Source organism: Labrus bergylta, chromosome 3, assembly GCF_963930695.1.
Source record: "Labrus bergylta chromosome 3, fLabBer1.1, whole genome shotgun sequence".
Classification (NCBI taxonomy): Eukaryota; Metazoa; Chordata; class Actinopteri; order Labriformes; family Labridae; genus Labrus; species Labrus bergylta.
In genome coordinates, this window is record NC_089197.1 from 22309702 (window position 1) to 22331103 (window position 21402).

General features: G+C 38.0%; 1 protein-coding gene across 2 annotated transcripts in view; it reads left to right on the forward strand.

The window, feature by feature from the left end:
* The first annotated feature begins 3532 nt into the window (after positions 1 to 3532).
* The window catches only part of myo1ea (myosin IEa), a 45377-nt gene continuing 27507 nt past the window's right edge, over positions 3533 to 21402 (forward strand). The window contains exons 1-3 of one of the 2 annotated variants that reach the window (XM_020626060.3): positions 3533 to 3838; positions 20022 to 20165; positions 21213 to 21302. In XM_020626060.3, the coding sequence (XP_020481716.2) occupies positions 3836 to 3838; positions 20022 to 20165; positions 21213 to 21302 (237 nt within the window). In that variant the 5' untranslated portion in view covers positions 3533 to 3835. The remainder of the gene's footprint in view (positions 3839 to 20021; positions 20166 to 21212; positions 21303 to 21402) is intronic. The other variant, XM_020626053.3, reaches the window with a different exon arrangement.

A 21402-nucleotide genomic window follows, 5' to 3' on the forward strand; every position in this document is an offset into this window, starting at 1 on the left:
TTCTAAAAAAAAGCTAAAACTAGGGGTTTCTGTCAACATTACAACCCGGGTTGATATCTATCACTGTGCGTACTAATCAATATTGATAATTAATTGTAATTTGGTGTATATTCTTTGTAAGCAGTTATAGTGTACCCACTCATGGACTACAAGTCCCAAGAGACATCGACTTAAAAATAAGGTTTGTGGTTTGTGGGCTTGTCTCTTTCTGCACTTACTTTATTCAATAAAACACACTTGTTTGTTGGATGAACACATCCATTATAAATAATACTTTTATTGCGTATTTCATTGACAGTTTGTCCAATAATGCCACTTTGTTTGACTCAATCAGAATTTACACATCAATGTAGTTTTCGACAGTGGACGAATTAGGTCTAATAGTTATCAAACATATAGGCCTACGATGTATCTTCTTAAATAGTTATTTATCCGTCATTAAATATAGGCAATGTCTAAAAAAAAAAAAAAAACAAGTGCCTTGGCTTTGCTTATGAATTAGAGTCATGATTTAGTCTCTAGCACTATTCAGATTCAATAACAACTTGACCTATTTGCTCAAACAAGATTTAAAAATTCTTGTTGAATTCTTGTTTTATATTTCACCGATCTTCACGTCATAACGAACAACGTATCATTCATGTAATATTATGTTTTAGTTAAGACTTTCAACAGAATTACAATATGTCGTGCACTAGGTGGCACTATTGTTTAATTAGGCTACTCTCAAAACTTTGGGACGTAGCCTGCTGAGGGAAAATAAGGCATGCAGGAAATTACAAAGCTCCTCGAAATAAAAACACAAACTACTCAAACACCATAAAGATTACACAGTCACCAACTGAATTGTGTACAGTAGCCTATTGTTATCAGCGTGGGCTTTATTCAAATTTATTTGGCAACACCCTTAAATGAAAGTCATTACTATCAATAAGCAAGACTCTGTAGTTAACTTATACACAAATGTTATCATGATAATATCTCTCTCTCCTTACTGTAATCTGCATATGTTAAATTTACAAATTATCCCTGCACTCATGTTCACTTCATTTGTCTGTCTACTCGCCATTATATTGTATAGTTTCTGCTTATTATATGTTTACACTCATGCACTTTAACTTATGTCAATACTGTCCATTTACAACTCTGTTTTTGCACATTTACATTCAATCTTCCATATTTAATCTTCCTATTTAAGACTAGTAATGCTTAGTTAAATCCTGGTTGTATATATTCACATTCTTAGTTTTGATATTTTTAGTACTTATTTACTTTGTATTTAATATTATATTGTGTTTAGATTTGCTAACATTGTGTTTTTTACTCATATTGTGTGTTGGATAACCTGCTGCTTTAACGCCACAATTTCCCAGTTTGGGATCAATAAAGTAATTCTATTCTATTCTAAATCTTTATGATTTTAGTTTAACTTTTACAGAGAGTTTAAACAAGTTATTGCCAGTTGACATTACAACATGTGCTCATCAGCTAACAAATATGTTTCTTGTGGATTACACAGTCTGGAACAAATGAATCATCATCTTAATCAAAGACTATCAAACTATTGAAATAGAGATGTGATGGATTCTCTGTTTATCTCATTCATCTTGCGTTACCAAAATGATTAAAGCATTGATGTTATATTATCTTTGTATTCAGGTGGTAACATTCTTTACTGCACAGCAAATACTCAAGTCATGAGCTAATTCTCAAACACAGGATTACTCTGTTCAAATAGGCCATACCATAGGAAGCTTAGCTTCTGCACCAATGTTTCTTGAATACTATTATTTTCCCCCTGTGTTGTGATTGTCATCATTGTAAGGCAACAGTATTAGAAGGCTAACTAAAAGTGGCAAAAGACAATGGTAGAAAAAAAAATACTTCCTCTGGATCAAAGGCAGGTTTATAGTCAGGTGACCTGTCAGAGGAGACAGTGGCAGGCCTTTATTCTGACATGATGAGTTAATTAGGAGCAGGTGTGCAGGCAGGGACAGGTGATGGACAGATGAAGGGTATGGAGAACAGGAATGAAATGACAGTTCTGAAGTGATATGAAGAAGTATTACATCGGAACATCTCACCCTCCTGAAACATTAATTCGATTTTCACTTTCCTTACTTCATTATATCGCTCAGTGCCAATTTACATGCCCAGTTCATGCTTTTAAAATCAAATGCAGCTTTTCAAATAAATCCCATCTCAATTTTTATTCAAAACTACTGAAAAATAATTAAATATACAATTGATCTGTAACAAGAGTGTAACAGGTACTGCTTTATACAGGTCATCTGATTGACCTGTATCATGTTGTAATCAAGCATTATGATATAACCTTGTATGCCTAAATTACACAGTATTTCTTGCATGCCATGGAGAAGAAGAGAGTATGACAGTATATTGTAAGTAAATACTTATAGGCTGTGTACAAAATATGCATACTTTTTGCATGAGTGCTTATTCCTACAAAGAGACTCTGTTGGAGCTCTGCAGATTTTTCATAATGCTCTTGAAAATTGAAAATGCCTGCTGTCTTACAATGTTCACTAGGTGGTGACAAATCACTGCGCCGAAAGCATCACCAAAGCTAGGAATTATATTGTCTGATAAGTCAAGCAGGATAACAGCTTATTTGTGCATGACACTGATGATTTAATAACCATCTAATATCTTCAGTAGTTTCAAAATACTACTTATAAGAATACACACACACACACACACACACACACACACACACATACAGCAGGCACATACTGCATCTCTGCTGCGTGTACAGAGGTGGCATGTTAGACAGGTTACACCCTATCAAAGAGGCTCACTGCCCAACATCATTTGAAGGCAAGCCTCAGTCTGGCTGGTGACTGGTTGTGAGAAATTGATGCCAGTTCCACCCTTGCATTTCAAAGAGATCTCTCAAAGCTCATTGAGCTGCAATTGTATTTGTCAGAGAAGGGTGTGGAACAGAATTACAGTGCAAAAACTGGAGACTAAAATGATCATTTGCTGGATTTACACCGGTGCTATTGAACCTACATACCCCTTGTGTATAGTTCAAATTATTTTGACTCAATCAGTATGTTACTCCCCTCTAAAATAATGATTTTACTATTTACAATTATTTAACTCGTATTTTTAATTACAAGTCTTTTTGACACATGTTTCTGTAAATGATAAATAATGACATAAACATGAGAAATGTAAACAGAGTAAACTAATGAATAAAATAGCTTGTATTTTTAGGTTTTTCTAAACTTGACCAACAACAGTCTTTAGACAGAAGCTGGTAGAAAGTAAAAAGTTAGGGCATGTGATTGGTATAGGATAATGCTGACTAGTAGGCTATTACTATTTTCGGACCAGTGACCACCTGTATTTGAGTCTGTAGTGAGGAAGTCCCACAGAAAGATGCGCATGCTCAGTTGATCGGCTCCTCGTATCTAATGAATATTTAAACATATTCCGCGTTCAGCGCTCCTTGATTGGACGTCCTCAGTTTCCTGTGTTATGGTTTAGTGTGGAGTTTGAGGGCTTTGCTCCCTCTGTTAATCACTGAACAGCCCAGCTCTGTGTTGAACACTGCAGCCTACCTGCCGTCAGTGTGGGACTTACCTCAGTCTGCTCTGCAATATGGACCGAGGACAACGCTGAAGGGCAGCATCCATGCTTTCAGAACTTTCTCGGGAATATTTTCCGTTACTTGGATTCTCGCCTCCTCCGGTTGTAGGTTTAAAAACTGGAGTTTTGATAACAGCGTGAACTTCGCTGAGGTTCGCACCAATATTGGATCTCGGGAATACGTCAGAGAAAACTGCGAGTGTTGAGTTGAAGGCAGAGGATGGTGAGTGATAGTCTCTTTACACTTGATATTATCACACGTTAATTCAGCGAATATATATTAGGCCTACATGTATTCATTTAGTATTGCCTGTCTGGCTCAATAGTTGTAATACTTGTTAAAGCGATTGTGAAAAACAGTGTAAACATAACATTAATATGTTTGAATAGCCTAGTCACAACAACTTATTTTAGTAGACTATATCTATAAATGACAGTTCTGTCATTGCTTTCTCTTCACAATCCTTCCCTTCACCAAATCCTCAAACAACTTTTGACTTAACTTTACTACACTTTACTTCACTTAGGCTATCGTTTTGTTTTTGTTGTAAGAAAATAAGAAATGCTACTTTCCATGTGTCATTTTTCAATATTTCATTATATATTTCAGGCATATTTTCAGAAAATATCCATGTCCATATTTTTCATCAAACTAGTCGGCCTGACTCTGATTCTCTTTTTCCTCATCCTCACAGCCTCTTAACGCCTCTTATGCACTGAAGTGAAAGTCATTAGAAAGCACTGATTCAAAGCTTCTGATTTTGACTAGTCTGAGTGACACCCACAGGTATAATTTCCCTTAAAATCATTAGTTAGATTCTTTAGCGACAGCTTCTTCTTGAAACCGGTTTGTCTGGGAGGAAGACAAGGATGCCAGAGAGCATGTGACAGGTGGATTGTGTGCATCTTGTTGTGTGTGTATGCATAACATCCAGACAGGTTTTTCCTGGTTACTGAATGTCTTCCTTGCAGCAGACACGCCTAGAGCTAAGTTATGGAGGCTGCTGTGTGGCCTTGTTGTTGTTGTATTGGTAACAACTCTTCAAGCCACAGTCCTTTGTGGCTTGTTTCACACTTTTTCTTTTAAGATATAACTACAGCTGATGTGATGCCACTTTTTAGTTTTTAGTTTAAACAAAAGTCTGCTCCTTTGTTATTTTTAGAAAACATTATTTACAATATGTGTTGTTACATGTCATGATAACACAAATATAATTCTATTTTGCATTTAGAAAACACATTTAGACAACAGAATAGGTTTAAATTAGGACCCTCTTGAATAATACCTAGTCAGTGTACATTATGCTTTACCCACCATGTCATCAACCTGTTGCATTCTTCAGATACACACAGTGTCTAATGAAAACAGGTAGGACTGAAACCTGTTAGGTTCTTCCACCCACCATGTTGTATTGAACCTGTAGGTCGGGTTGCCCAGAGACAAACCCAAAGGAAAAAGTTCCGTAATATGCAGTCAGCATTATTGAGCCATGACTGAAAATAATCAGCAAAAAAGTCTTGAAACATTCTTGCTTTAATCCAGATTTTAAGAATGTATCACTTTCACACTTTATCAAGTTGAAAGTTTGAGTGCTGTTTTATTACTTGTATATTTCTTTAAATATACGCAGAAAATCCTCTCCTGATATACCAGATGTGTGTATAATGCTGATGAAGAATAAAACTTCAAATCTAACCATAAGAGACAAGTTTGGTACGAATAAAAGAAACCCTATTGTAGTTTTATTTGGTTTCCATGCTCACTGTCTAGGACAGCAGACACCAGCATTGCTCACTGGTTCCTTCTCTGCCAGATGCTGAATAGCGAGTTGGTATGACAGCAGATGGTTTGCATTAGTTTCTCGTACAGGGAGGTGCATACTGAGTAACCCCCCTCTCCCTCAGCGCTCCATTTTCAAACCGATGACTGCAGTAGAGATTTGCTCAGGAATTCAAGCCGTCTCTATGAAAACAGGACGAACACCCATTCTGAGGACCTGGGGAACTCGTTAGACTTGTCGCTGTGGTTCATTACGTTCACACACTTCTGATCAGCTCCATACGTCTCTGTTACAGAGCTCTGACTGGGTTTTCACTGTTTTGTTTGTGATGATGAGCGACCTCATAAGTGCTGACTTATTAAACTGTTGCACTTGTTTGTTACACATTGTGAATGACCCTTGAGCCAAATCTAGTTTTACTTATTTTTGAAAATCTTGTTATCAGTATATGAATGCAACATATCCATTGTTTTTATTACTTAATCGTTGAATTTATTACATGCATGTGGTGCTAGTTTTCCAGGATCCAGTGATGAAATATCGATTAAATCACAAAAAACTATTGAATGATCTCTTTGTATATCAAACATAGTTGCTGAGCAGTTGCGCTGACATTTTAGATGATATGTGCATAAACCTTGGTTTACGTATCATTTTCATAGATGAAACATAAGACAAGCTTTATTCAATTCACCAACATGAGGAGGGGACATTATCATTGCTGACTGTGTTTGATAAAATTCATTTTAATGCATCATCATTAACTTGTCTAGTGTTGACTCCGGACTTTTAGTATTCTTGTAACTGTGAAACATGATATTTTGAATCCTGGAAGTGGTGAGGCTAAGTGCATTAAGCGGTTTTCTCTCCTGGTGACTCAGTTTGTTTACTGCTTCCCCTGAGCACTGTGTGCTAACCCTCCTGTGGCAAGAGTGGTGTGTAGCTGCTGCTGCACAGTTTGACTGTGTGCCTTAGCCTTGTTTTCAAAGTGATTGCCAAGAAGGAGGCGTGTAGGAACCCTTTCATTGTACTTGTCTTTTAAATCTGCTGTTGTTTTTATTCTTTAGTCTGATTCACCATGTTTTCACTGCAGATGATGCAGAGAGGATGCAGCTTCTTTAGCTGACCAAAGGCCATTGGTCTACACAAAACAACTGTCAGAGAGTTATAACTTCACAGAGACTAACTCAACTTTTCCCTTTCTGCCCAGTGACTACACAACTGTATTCATTTAAAGTTATCATGGGGTGCAAATTTCATCCCACATAGGCTGAATAACAGTTTTTGAGCAGTGGCGCAACAGTGATCTGTTCGGATCACCTCTCAGTTCGGACCACATGGGTTCTAAGTATCGATGGAAAATGTATCATCAATGTGTAAAATAAATGTTCTTCCGCTAAATTCCTGTGCAGCTATAAGGCAGCTATACTGTAAGTAATGTGAGGAGATGCCATGGAGATCCACTGTAGAAACTGGAAGAAAATCCAATTTATAAATAGGTTTTTTTTACCAGCTTGATGACTTTTCTCAGTTCACATTCACTGTTTTTGCGTTTATCATGCATGTAGCAGCTGATGAATTCATTGTGACAACCATCAATCTTAACGTGAAAAACAATCAGACCTGCTGGAAAAATCTTTGACCCAAAACGAATCATGTCAGGAATGTTGTGATCAGTTGCACCCCTAGACGTTATAGAGACTAAAGTGTCTCTATAACTTTGTGATTGTATTGCCATTCAATCTGCATGCATTCATGATGCTACCCCTCAGAATGAACCCTAGCTTCATCTTCAGATCAAAAATTATCTTCGCAAATCTTGGGTCATATGTTTCTGCAAAACTAATGACAATCAAACAAAGTCGGTGTTTCTTTATATAGCACATTTCAACAAATGCTCTTTACCAAGTTGCTGAACAAGCTTAAAAAACAATGTCAAGTAGAACAAATATTTGCATGTTAACATGCAAAACTGAAATGGCTAGCATGATAAACATTATGTGCCTTTAACATCAGCAAGTTAGCACAATTGTTGGGATCATTTCAGTATGATGACATAAGCATTCAGCTCATTTACAACTGTCACTACAGTGGAAGCTAGCCTGGTGGTCTCAGAAAACAGCAGTATAGCAGTTCTTAATTTCTCGACTAATCGAAGTACAAAGAACAGACATACTCGCCATGCTAGCAGAAGTGAAGCCTTCGTTCCAGTTGTAGACTTTTTAAAGAGTTGATGAAATATTGTTATCATTAATTAGTCGTTTCTTTTCAACCTAATGCACAAACATGCTTCTCTTTCCCTGTATACAGGTAACATAATAAAGCACAGGATAAATGTTATAAATGCTCTTCTCTGTGTCAACATAATCCTCCGCTCTGAACAGGGTAATGTCCTTTTATGCTTATTTATTGTAGTCTGTTTGTGTTATAGCCTCACATTTGCATGTATTACTTCCTGCTCGGTGGACAGAAGAACAAGGTCAGACTCTTAAGCTGTGCTCCGGTTACCTGCTCTGATAGTTTCCCATCATCATATTCAAGCCAGAAGTCAGCCCATGAGCCAGTTTTGGGGCCTCTCACTCCACTCAATGGAAATTCATCTTCAAGTGGTTTCACTAGGCCAAGGTCTGGCATGCAGATAGTTATTGTTTAACCTTCTGCAGAGATACACAGAATGGAATTGAACTTTCCCAAAGAAAGGAGTGTGATTGTTTTATTTGAGGGAGCAACAGGCTGTTTTGTAATGCAAAGAGATATTTAAGTCAAACTAAAAGTAGTTTTTCTTTTGTAGCCGTTCGCTGCATTTAACATCAGCAAACATACAACAACATGAATGGAAAAGCTTTAAGAAAGCGTATAAGCTGATATTTTCCTCCATAAATAAATGAACCAGCTGACTAGAAACAGTCAAAATTGGCTGTTTTGAATTAGATGTCTTTTTTGGCACACATCCCCTGGCAGGGCTGAGTCAGTGCATTGCTAACAGAGGAATCATGCAGTGATCGAGAATAACAAGAGTGTGCTCTTCAGGTTATTTTCATTCAGAAACAGTAGATTAATGTGTATGTCATACATATGCTCACTATACCTGCAGGATGTTATGTTATGATAGTGTACACACTAGTCAACAAGGAAGGGACATTAAGAAATAATAAACGTAGCTGTCATTAAAAGGCAAGAACTGCATGCATTTTGTCGTGTTTATTCATTGTGTCCTTCATGTCATGCACCTTTTAGGAGCAAAGATATTAATAGGGGCCAGCCTATTAATGTTTTATATTCACTTGATTCCCCATGTGGATTATTCTTGTTGTGATAAGAATATGACTACCAGGCCTAAACAAATATTGACTTGGAAATGAGAAGGGTTGGCTTTGGCTGCTTTTGTCCTTTTGTCCACTACCAGCAGAAGTAAAGCCTTCATTCCAGTTGTAGACTTTTTAAAGAGTTGATGAAATATTGTTATCATTACTACTGTAACAACTGTTCCAACTTATAAAAGCTTAACACATTTCTGAAATGAAAATATGTTACCATTTGCATCTTGGACCCCTTGACCTGTAAACCTCATAATTATATGCACTCTACCTGTTAAAAATAAAAGTTGACCTTAAAATGATATAACATGAGAGCAGGGCATAATGACTCCTGGTGTGTTTGACTCTGCAGCAAACAAATATTGATCTATGTGAGGTTTAACAGCCCTTGAATTAACTGTTTACTTTACAAAATGTCAAAATGAGAAATATTGTCTCTTATCATGCATGTGAGCAGCTACTAGGGCTGAGCATTTCCCACAATGATACGATACATAACGTGATATTGATTGATTTTGGATAATGACCATGAGCTAGACAGAATTCACTACAACAGATGTTCTTTATTGTTGAGAATAACAGCAGAGGCATATTAAGGATCCTACAACTTAAAACACTCAAATTCAGGTCTTCATAGGTCCTAGAAATACATTCAAATATTTTTATCCCAGAGCGATGGTTATGGTTTTATTGTGAACTTAACCATAGGCCAATTGTCTTTCAAAACTGTCATCAAAGCTTTGCAGCCGTATCGATTCTGTAACATCTGCATCGATACATATATTTGCAAGGAGCACATGACGATATATTGCCATATCCATTTTTTGAGCACAGCCCTGGCAGCTACGTTGCAAATATATTGCACTTGTTTTTTTAGTTCACTTTGAATACCTATCTTGTTTTTTGGATTGTTGTTTAAGTGTCTTTTTGCTCTTTTCATATTTTGTCAAGATTTCTGAGCCTCTCTTTTTAATTTTTCAATCCAATAATTTTATCAAAGAATATATTTTTTGGCTGTTTTTGATACAAAGGGTGTACACGTGATCACACACATCCATTATTTTTTCTCTCTTTTGTTAGTCTCTTTTAGAAGTGCTCTTCAGTTACAGTCTGCATCATCAGCGAGTGCAGGGCGGTCCTGTTTATTTCTGTGCTGTGAGTGCATGAGTTTAACAGCTCAGCCTTTCTTTTGGCTACTTTATAATTGTGTTGAAACTGGTGGAGCTGATGAAGTCAATGTCTTTAAACTCTAAGTCATCATATAAATGCACCACACCCCTTAAGCTTATTGTCCCTTTGTCTCAGTCATACAGTATGCAGTCGAAAGATTATATAGTTTCACTTACAGATTAACAATTTGTCATTCCTTCGTGTCCTTGCCTCCCATAGAAACCTAGAAATTAGCTTGGAAACAAGTGTTGTTTACCAAACCCTCTGTGTGCCAGGAAGTACATTCTTGCTGTAAGGTGAAAGCATAGTTCTGACCTGTCTGGCCTTCAGTGACCTGTCTCACAGAAATGAGAGGCACCTTTGACTGTTGTCAGCACTGTACTCAGGACCCAAACACCGTTGACACACAACCATAATTTGGTGTTTTTTTTTCAGAGATAGTTTTCTGACATGCTGGAAGTCTGATTCTCTTTGTTCTCTTTTTTTTAGGAATAATTAATCAGCTGCAGGACACACAGCCCTGCCTTGTTTTTATGGCATTTTACCAAACCCACTTTTGCCTTGTTGTTACATGTGATGCACTCTGCAGAGCTTAAGTTATGGCTTGGAAAAGTGATTTAAATTTGCTTCTAAAATGGATTTGTTTGTAGCATAAAGCATGGCTATGAATGACTTTCCACTGCAGCTGGTTTGTTTACATTCAACCACTACTGAAGCAGCATGGTGACATGTGTCTTGTCTTGAATTACAGCTGAATTCCATCCGAACCACCCAGTCTTTGATATAAACTTTTATTAGCAGTCTTATTGCTGATTCAATTTGAGATGCTCGGAATAAGAAGCTCTCAACTTTCCATGGTAAAATGCTGCATCTGTAAAGCTAAAACTTTGTGTTGTTCAGTCTGAGATGTGTTAAAAGTCAAACGGTATCTGTTTACACTTGATCATTATGTCCTCAGTCTCTGGGAGGGACTGCGTTCAACCCTGCCCTGCAGCCACAGTATTATAACATCATCACAGCCAGTCAGTGCTCATGTTACCAGATCCCAGCAGATGAATATATTTCTTTTCAGCCTTTCCCTGAATGTCACCTCAAGCAGCTCAGATCCATAATAGAGTGAGAAATCTAGACATGGAAACAGAGAAGAGGCTGGTCGCTCTGCATTATTTATACATGCTAGTGACCACTGTCAACTGTCAATTTATGATGCCAAGTGAGCTCCGGGTTTCTGCTCCCTTTCTATCTCCTGCTGTTAATGCTGGTTTGTATCATTTACAAGACAACATTAAAGTCATATTACTCACATTTTCCATATTTTTCAAATATCCAGTGAAGGCCACATTTCCAGGAACTAAGGCTGCAAGTCTCTAAGAGGAAATTCTTGTTACCAGACAGATGTTAGACATGTTTTCTTTGAAAAAGTCGGATGAGTGTCGGCTAATAAGAAGACTGCACTGGCTACTATGCTGCTCTGCTTATTGTTTGGAAGTAGCTTCCTAAACTGGCATTTGAGCCATTTGAGTTAAAAATGAAAAAGACCTGACAATCATTGTAAGACGTATATAGTTAGTATCCCAGTCATTGTGCATGAATTTTAATCTCGTTTTCCGAAGATGACAGGGCAAAAGGCAGCAAAAAGGTTATGTTGTCAATCCAAATTAAAGTTTTAAATCTAGTTTTTGTTTCGAAAATCACAACAAAAATGTTGTTCACAATGAACTTCACATAGAATAAGGCAACTATTTACAATTATTATTAAGTCAGCTGTTGGCCAAAGTGATATCACAGCGATGTTTTTAAGCAGTTCAGCAGGTGAATCTACTGAATCTACAGCTTTTAATCAACACAATGAAATGGTGAAAGTTATTGTGGGGATCTCTGTTGGAATTGTCATATTATAACTACAGAAAGTTGGTGAGAGGAAAATAAATGACACCATTTTATTCAAAAGATAGCAAAAGAGGATTTTCAGTATTTGAAATTCGAGGTTGAATTTAACACATTCCTCTACATCAAAACAAATACTACAAATATTTCTCATCAGACTGCATGCAGCTGAAGTATAGGATGCTTTCTTTTTCCTCCTCTGTATGCTGTTGAGATATGTTTGTGGTCAGTGGTACATTTTGTATCTACAGTTTGTATAATTTAGAGAGGATTTACTCTTTAATCAACTGTTCGCCTCATCTGGGGTGTGTGTGTGTGTGTGTGTGTGTGTGTGTGTGTGTGTGTGTGTTGTGGGCTCAGTTTGACCTAAATGAGCATCCTATCCCTCATAAGGAAAAGGCTGTCTCTCACAGTGGGTCATTGCTCATCTGACACCACACACACACACACACACACACACACACACACACACACACACACACACACACACACACACACACACACACACACAGACACACACACAGCCATCGCTTCATCTATTGCTTCTTTCTTCCATCAGTTTTGATCTTGTTCTGTCCTAGTCAGCAGTTTTATCAGCATCTAGCCTGATTACACACACGCTGTTTTCTCTACTGAAAGTTTTAAGAAAATTCTGGCAGGCTGTCCCTGAAATTTTCAGTTTTTTATTCACGTTGTTCACGCGCCCTCACAGTGGGAGACTATCCTTCAGACGAAAAAAGAACGAGGCAGAAATGGCTGATCAAGCAATAAAACCTGACGCAATGATGACAGTTTTTTCTTTGATTTTATATCAATGCTATGTGATGTAAAAGTGTGGAGAAGAATATACTGGAGGAGAGAAAACAATGAAGCAGTTATAATGCAGGGAGATCACATGCATCACAGGTTATACTGACAATGGTCGTGCGCTGGTCAGCGGTTATAAGCGGCATCGCCTCCTCCCACTCAAGTCACGTGAATTTTCCTGAATTTTTCCTGCCATGTACGGACATCGGCTCACCTTGACGCCCCGATGATAATTTACTAGGGGGCTTGCAGGAACATTTTTGGGTTTGAGTTGGAGTGAAAAATGTGGCTGTTTGCGTTTACACATGCCACTCAGGAGTTTTGTGCACGTGTGAAAGCATCATCAGTGTGTGGTGTTGACAGAGTGCAGACATAAGGAGCAGAGACCGAGGGAAATGCTGTTTAGAGAGTAATACGTCCTTACACTCTGTTTCGTGTAGGTAAAGTAATTCAGTAAATTTCATGGTGTTCATTTCTTGTTTTGTTTGAGCAGAGTTTTGGTATGTTTCAGAAAAAAGACTTCTGTCACTCCATTTCAAAATGAAGTGACAGAAGTGAACAGAAAAGAAACGTGCAGAAGGTTCAGACTTTCTGTAGATAGGTTATCTCTACCCCAGACTTTTTGGTGCCTTTCCTTTTTCAAGATAGATACCATGTGCTTTTTTGATAGCAGAGCTTCAAGCAGGGAATGTTAAGAAATGGGATCCTTTGATACAATCGGGAAGCTAAGAAAAAATAATATAACAAGAGTGTTAACTTGAAAAAGTGTTTTATTCACAGACATGGGAACAGACGGGGAACAGACGAGACTGGTCTTGATCAAATTAAAACATCAATAAATTCCTTTTGAATGTAGGTGATGAAATCAAAATATGATCACAACAAGGCAGAGTCTTTTCTGAAACCCTTTGCACACTTTAGCCATGAATGGAAGTTTCCCTAATTTGTGCTTTAATTTGTGACACATGTTTACCAAATTAGATTTCTTAAGACTTTGTCCTTGGCTCTTTCACCAGAAGCTTTTTCATTACACAGTCACTGCTGGCTACTGAGTTTCTTTTCTCTGATCAACAGCTGTTCCTTCACTTTCTTTAAGGAAGAGGGTAGAAATTAAGTTTGAACTTGAAATATCTAAGAAATTAGATAATGTCTTATTGGGCTACCTAAAAACATTAAGTGTTAAAAGATTTGCAGTCCATGTAACAGTAAGACATGTGGTGTGATTATTGCCAAGCCATACTCCTCTGAGAACTGTCTTAACTCCTGTGGAAAACATCAAGGCAGCAATGATGTTGGGGATATGGTCGAGTTAGCAGGTAGGCCTACATGGAGGCACAGCTAATCTATTACATAAGGGTCTATTAGACATAGGGTCTTGCCTTAAAAGGTCTGTTCTGGGCTGATATGTCACATTCTGTAATACTTAAGGCATTTCTTGGAGTGGTATTCAGTACGGCCTACAGTTTAGTCTGCCTTGTTTTTAAGATAGATTTTACTTTCAGAGGTTAAAGCTTACAGCTAATGAAAACCAGCATGGTTCCTGGTCAGCTTAATAACTTTTTAAATCACTCATTTGCTTGCATCAAAGCTGTGTGATTTTTCTAAGTGATTCATGACTTTAGTTGCTTCTTATCTTAGCTGAGAGGCATTTGTTCTCATGGCTTTCCCTCACAGTGCAGAGCAGAAACATGGTCCTAACACATGGTGTACTGTGTGTCGGATCCTGGTGTGCAGAAGGAGAATGGCACAGAAGGGAGAAGTGAGGGGAAAAGTGCCGCTTCTGATCCCAAATCAAACCCAGTCATTTCCTGTACAGCAGCCCAGAGCTGCTCAGCACTCTCCATATATGGTCATGGTATTTGCATGGAGGGAAACCCTGGCCTTATACATCAGAACTTATTGAATTCCTCTCATTTAACTTCTGGAAAAGGTTATGGTTGCATAGTTTGTTCTTCAGTGATGTGTGTGTGTTTGATTCTCAGACTTTAACTAGAGAAAACAGCCAAAAACAAAACATTTGAAATGAAAAAACAAGCAAAAAAAATGAAGTGAAGAAGCTAAAGAGGAATGAATAAACATCCTACTGTTAATGTAGGTTTGAAAAAAGTATTTGAGTTTCTCAGCTCAGCTGCCATGTACTCTAAAGCCAAGAATGCAGTAAAACATACAAGGAAAATTACTGTCCTTATGGTCCTCAAGATTCATATATTACTTTGTTCGAAGTATATTGTTTTGCCATTTTCGCCTAGCATGCTGCAAGGGCTTAAGTCACATTTGAATCCATGGCAGCTTCGACAAGGACTATAGCCTCTGCAGATTTTTTCAAGATGGTGAAACATCTGTTGTTAATGTGAAACCTGACTGTGTTGTTAGTTTTTTACACTAAGCATCCAGATTAAAAGCAGTAGAACAGTTTAAATTTAACGGCAATACAAATAAACGTTTTCATGAATGGTTCAAAGCCCAGGACAAAAGAGAAACTTTTTGTAGGGGAAGTGACCATCAACCCAAAATTCTCCTCACTACAATCACTTCATATAACAAACCTCCACCCTTCACTGCTCCGATGCTATTCAGCAGCCAGCTGCAGCAGCAGAGGAGGAGTGTGGTTGTTTTAGGCACATCCCAGATGTCTTTGTGTGTAAAAGCGCAGCCCTCCTTCCCTGAGCTGCTACTCCCTAATCCCACTGCTGCAAGTAGGAATATTTTCTTAGTCCTCCTGCCTCATTAAACAAGGCCTAAATCAAAACAGACGAATCAATCCTCTGAATATTTTAACCTCCTACTTGTACATCTCATTACCTCTCCCTTCATGAATGTGCAGACTGTCATTCCAGACATACTAGAGAGAGGTTAAATATAGCATGTTCAGTTGTTTTCACTTGGGTTGGGCTGCACTTGCTCCTTACTGTACGAGAAAACGTTCCCCGAGATCAGAGTACCAGTTTCAATAAGACATTGTCAACAGAAGATAAACTTCACAGTAGCTTGAATATAGATAGTTTAAAGTGTATGTAAAGTTAAAGAACAGAGGACGTTATTGCAATGTCATAATCTCAAAAGATCAGTTTCACCTAGTTTTTTAATGATTGTTTTTGTATATCCATAATCCTAGTAAATTTTTCTCTCATGGAAGTATCCTAAAAAACGTAGAGAGAACAGCTTTTGAAGACTTCTTGAGGTTGATTAATGTCCACGTTCACTTGCCTTTCCACAAAACACAAAACTGATTGTGAGATTTTTTCAAGTTGTTTTCCTCTGTGTCTTTGTCTCTCCTCTGACTCGATGTCAGTAGGTGTTTTTTTTTTCCTCTAAGTGACATCACCATAACATATTTACTAAGGAGGTAAGGAGGTCAGCATCTCCCGCACCTCTGAAGCAGTAAAACATGTTAATAGGTGTGATCTGGAGGATTAATCAAGTTGTAGTTGGCTCCTTCCCTCCCGAGGGAAATTACTCAGTGAATTATGCAGAAAAGCTGTAAACATTCTTCAGCTTCTCTCATGCTACGACTCAGTCTGTAAAGTGCTTCTGATTTTGCTGTTGTAGAGAATAAAATCACTCTGGAGGATAGTAAAAGCTTGCAAGCCCTCCTCCTTGGTTAATTAGTTCAGAGTTGATAACTAAAAGTTCAATGACTTTCCACTGGTGTGTTTTGTGGTGTTACTTTGTGGCCCTTGACATTTCCAGTTTTTCCCTTTGCAATCTTTTTACATTATCTGTGCTGTAAGCGTTTTGTACATATTGTTCAGAACTAACTACAAAAGGACTGTGTCCTAATTTTATGGACCTTATTCAAATCGCCATCATAAAAACTATGTTACAGGATTTATTATTGTACATCTCAACTTCAAAACAAATACTTGACCTTCGAGACTGCAGTTGAAAAGAAAGTCCAAGGTCCATTCAGTAGCTGTGAGTGTGACAGAAAGAGTAGTAGTAGAAGCAGCTATACTTGAACTGTTTTTTGTTGTTATTATAGCAGTGACACTAAAGATGTATTCATTATTGCATCTTGTGTTATCATGATTCAAGTCAAGTCAAACATTATTTATAGAGCGCTTCAAAATATATAAATAGACTAATAAATAGCAATAAAAGCATAACAAATTGAAGCTTGACCTCAGCATAAAATAAAACAAATATGAGAGGTTCTATCTCTGACCTCTATCCACACAAGAAAGTTATATCCACAAAGAACATCTGTTAAACTTCATAGGGTATAAAGATACCTTAAACCGTTACCTACTTTACCTTAGAAAATAAACAATATTTCAAGTTAGAATAACTTATTTGAGTACCTTTAGCTTATCTTACACAACAGCTGAAATTAGCATCCAAACACTTCCTAGCTAACATTATGTTAACCAGGAACAAGATTCGAGTTCTCCAGCACATTGAAAACTTTCCTGAAGAGTATTTGGATTCACCAAAGGCAATAAGGGTATTTTCACACCTCTGTCATTTGGGGAAGTTGTTCCAAAAAAAAAAAGATGGCGTTTGCCCCTTTGTTTATATGAACACAACAATCACACTCTGATGCAGAACAAAATAAGCAAGCTGAGATCGCCTTGAAGAGGTGGTCTCGGTTTGCTTCCAATCGAACACTGGAGCTGTTTGTTTCCAGTGAGAACGCAGTCAACCCAGCAACAGGAAAAAGATAACCGGTTGACTCATCACACTCTAGTAGCAGCAGCAGTTGTAGTAGTAATATGGAGTAGTAGGCAATCTTGATTACAACAAATAATCAGCATAAAAATGCCAATAGGTTAATGTTACTCATCATCTCTATCCAATTCAACATCAGCAGAGCATCACAGGACTGAACACGACTGCACAAAGTCCAAAAAGTTTGTTGCAACTTGTTGAACCAGGGGGATTTGTACTTCTCATCACTATAACCTCCACTTTCGAGGAGCTGGTCTCATAGCTTTACATACTTCTTTCCGATTATTTCTGCCGATACTGCTCACAGGTGTTATGGTTTAAAGACTGAGCATGTTAACTGGCGACCATCAGCTGCATACAAACAGCAAGAGTACTCAGGAACGCCTTTCTTTAAGTTAACAAGTTTGTTAACTTCTGTATTTTTGTGGTTGTTGTCAGACATTTACAAATATGCTCATATGCCTGAATGTCAGTAAGATATTTGACCTCCCCACTGCTCCAAGTCAACCTGCAACCAGCATTGGAGGTGTCCCACAATGCAAAGTGCGACTAGTACGCATGAAATTTGTTAACCTACAAAGTAGGGATAGTAGGCTGTGAAGTAATGGCGTATGGACATCGCTGTGTTGGGGTGTGCTTCGGCCTGCTTTACAATATTGCAGTGTGAACACAAAATGACTCAAGGAGAAAGTGCAACAATGTATCATTTAATCATCTGAATCAGCACAAAGAAAAAGAGCTATAGGTGAAAAACACCTTAACAGTCATCCTTAGTATACCATATACACCTGCACCTAAAGTCAAGGCAATCCTTACTATAATCATTTTTTAAAAGCCAAACAGACCAAACTCTTAGTTACACATGAGAAAAAGACTATTCATTTCATTCTGTAATCACAATGTCACAATTTTTTTTGTGAAAATATTTCAGTCTAAAATTCAAACCCACATCTAAAGAGCACCATTATAGATAATTTGTCCTCAAAATATATCTTAATCTATACAATTCTGTTGCTGTTGAAGTATGAATGAGGTCTTTTTTTCTTAGGGTTTCGTTAGGGTTGCCACTCTGCTCTTTCCTCTCCCCTTTCTTTCTCACATAAGAGGCAGGAAGTCAGGGGTTAACTCGTGTGTTGACTTATGTTCTGGATGGTCTTTGTGGCTTTAAGTGGATTTCGGTCCAGGAGAAAGAGACTCACTCCTCACAGCACATTGTGACCGTCGTCCACAGTAGCCAGACAACACTGACTCATAGCACATGATGAATGACCTCAGTACTGCAGAGACTCACTGAGATAAAACAAAACAACAGGAATGTATGAAGAAACCAGTCTGTTAGAATGTGGGTGGAAAAAGCTGGGTCAAAGCACCTTTTTCACTTGGACAAATAAAGCACTTCTGAGAAACTGACCTTGCACTGTTATAAAGCAAACATAGCTCACCGTGCTGCTGTGATCAAAAAATGTGCACACGCTTGCTTTTTGTAGCTGTAAAAATAACCACGCTCTCCTTAGCTGTCATTTAATCTGATTATCACAACAGTCTGATTCAACTACAGAGTGCTCTAAAAAGCCACAATATTTTCAAGTAGCTCAGCCACTGTGTCACCTTGATATCAGAGATCCACTGAGTTCACTTCATCTTGTTCACTCATCTCATGGTGGCCATTTTTGTCAGAAGACACATACAGGGAGTTAAACTCAAATGCTATAATGTCATTCTACTGAGTTCCAGTTTGCAAGTCGTATTATTTTATTTTGTTTATGTTAATTGTTATCATTTGATCGCTTCTTGGTTAATGGGTAACTTAAGCACTTCCTAGCTAACATTGTTTTAGCTGGGAATAAAATTCAAACAATTCAACAAAATGTTAGTTAGACCCCTTTCTTACACTAATGTGAAACATTCATAGACTGTATAAAGCATGGACATAGCCTTAGTGACGTCACCCATTGGTGTCTGAAGGGAAGATTTGTAGCCTGACGATGGCGGTCGCCATATCGTAAATGGTGACTTTATCTTACTTATGATCAATCTAGAAACGGGCAAAGAGGTGTGGCGGAGGTGGGCAATAAAATCCTAAATCGCCTGTAAGTCAAGCTCCTAATAATGAAAATGTATGCAGAACTCTTATAAACAAAATGGATAATTTACAGAAAATTCACCACGAATAGAATGTGAACTAAAAAAAACTTTTTTTTGTGGCAGGCTGTTAACATGTTGTTATGCTGTTAATTTCTGCCACAAAATTGGCCTTTTAAAATAGATGTTAATGAGACTCCCGGGGCTTTTAGAGCCAGCTTCCTGTAGAAACTGCATTTCTTCGCACTTTAACATTGCCTTCATTTTTCAACACAGGAGGTTGCCCCTTGGTAACAATGTTAAACAGTTGTTTGCTTAATGCCACTCATCATCTCAATGCTAAAGTCAGTCAGACTGAATGCTAATGTAAGCCATTGTATGGCCGTAGCTTATTGAGTTATCAAACATGTTTTTTAAACAAGAAATATGCCCAAATTACCCTCCTGATATTGCACTGCTCATTGTTTTTTTTTTCAGTTGCTAGTGAATCAAGAAGCAATGAAATGATCATGATTTCTTAAATAACCTGAATTAATTAAAATATCAGAAGTTTAAAATTACAACAGAATTTTAGCTTTCCACCCTGATCATGAAATCAGAGGAAAATAGCTGCTGTGTGAGCATGGTCACTTGTGTTTTTTAAACTAACTAACAAACTAGTGAACTAACAATCATCTATTGTGTTTTGTTACAGGGGAGCAGGGGGCACTACCGGTATCACTGGCAGAGCCACAATGTCAAACACAGCGGAGTGGATGACATGGTGCTGCTCAGCAAGATCAGCGAGGACGCCATCGTGGACAACCTCAAGAAGAGATACATGGATGACTACATCTTTGTATCCTTTGTTCACAACTGCAGTTCACAACCCGGCAAGAAATATCAGAGCCCCGTCTCATGCCTGTCGTTTCCCAGAATAGCTGAATGGTCATTCATCGCGTCACTGTAGCAGTGAGTAATAGCTCAGAGTCGGGAGGTAACGCCTTCACACTGAGACTCTGCCGTGTGCAGGAGCAAAGGGCCTCTCTGTGCGCAACTCCACCCAGCTCCCAAACTGATTATTCCATAAATAGATGTATTGTAGTTTAATCTCTATGTGTTGAAAAAAATGGTGTCAGGAAATTCAATCTTAGTCATCCTAATTTTTATTGTTTTTATTTTGCATGAATAATAGAAAAAAACATTTGCACAGAAATCTACCATTGAAACAGCACATCTTTAAAACACCAGATCAAGGTTCTCTTAAGTGCAGCTGTGGCCTTCTACACACATATAAGCCATTCATGACGTAAAATGAGTCGATGATTGAATGAATAACCCCTTTGAAAAGCAACCTAGAGCATTCACAAAGCGGCTTATTACATAAACTTTATCCAAACTCTTGCAGTGCCCAGGATTATGAAGTTGAGTCAATGCAGGCAGTTTTGGTTTTGAAACCTCTGCGTCAGGCCTCTGATTTAGGTCAGTAAATAGCCGTAACTGTGAGGACTCTTTGCCAAGGCTGTGGGTCACTGTAGGCCACCCACAATAGCAGCTTTATTTGCCTTGAACAGCATTTTGGCTTCAGGGCATAAAACCTCACAGTGTTACATGGCCGGTCTATTCTCAGTCATTTGTAAGCTCTGGATGCTTATTTAGTCTCAGGACGAATCACCAAATACTCCACTGCTGCACTGTTGCCCCGCTGACGTCATGGTAGCCTTTGATTAAGTCATTTTCAGTATGTCCTATACAGGTTCATAAACTCTATGAAACAGTGATACAAATGTTTGAGCTTTTACTAAGTTCTTGCATGTTAAACATGATGTGATTAAAATTTTCTGCACTTTGTTTTTTGCTGGTCTTTTTCTCGACCTTGTAAGATCTTTAACTTGAACCTCTTCAGACATATATTGGGCCTGTGCTCATCTCCGTCAACCCTTTCAAACAGATGCCATACTTTGGGGAAAAAGAAGTCGAGATGTATCAGGGCGCGGTAAGTTTGAAGTTTTATGACCTGTGAAAACATTTGCAATAGTTTTTGGAAGTCTGAACGCTTCAACCATAAATCTCATCTCATAATTAAACGTATGGAT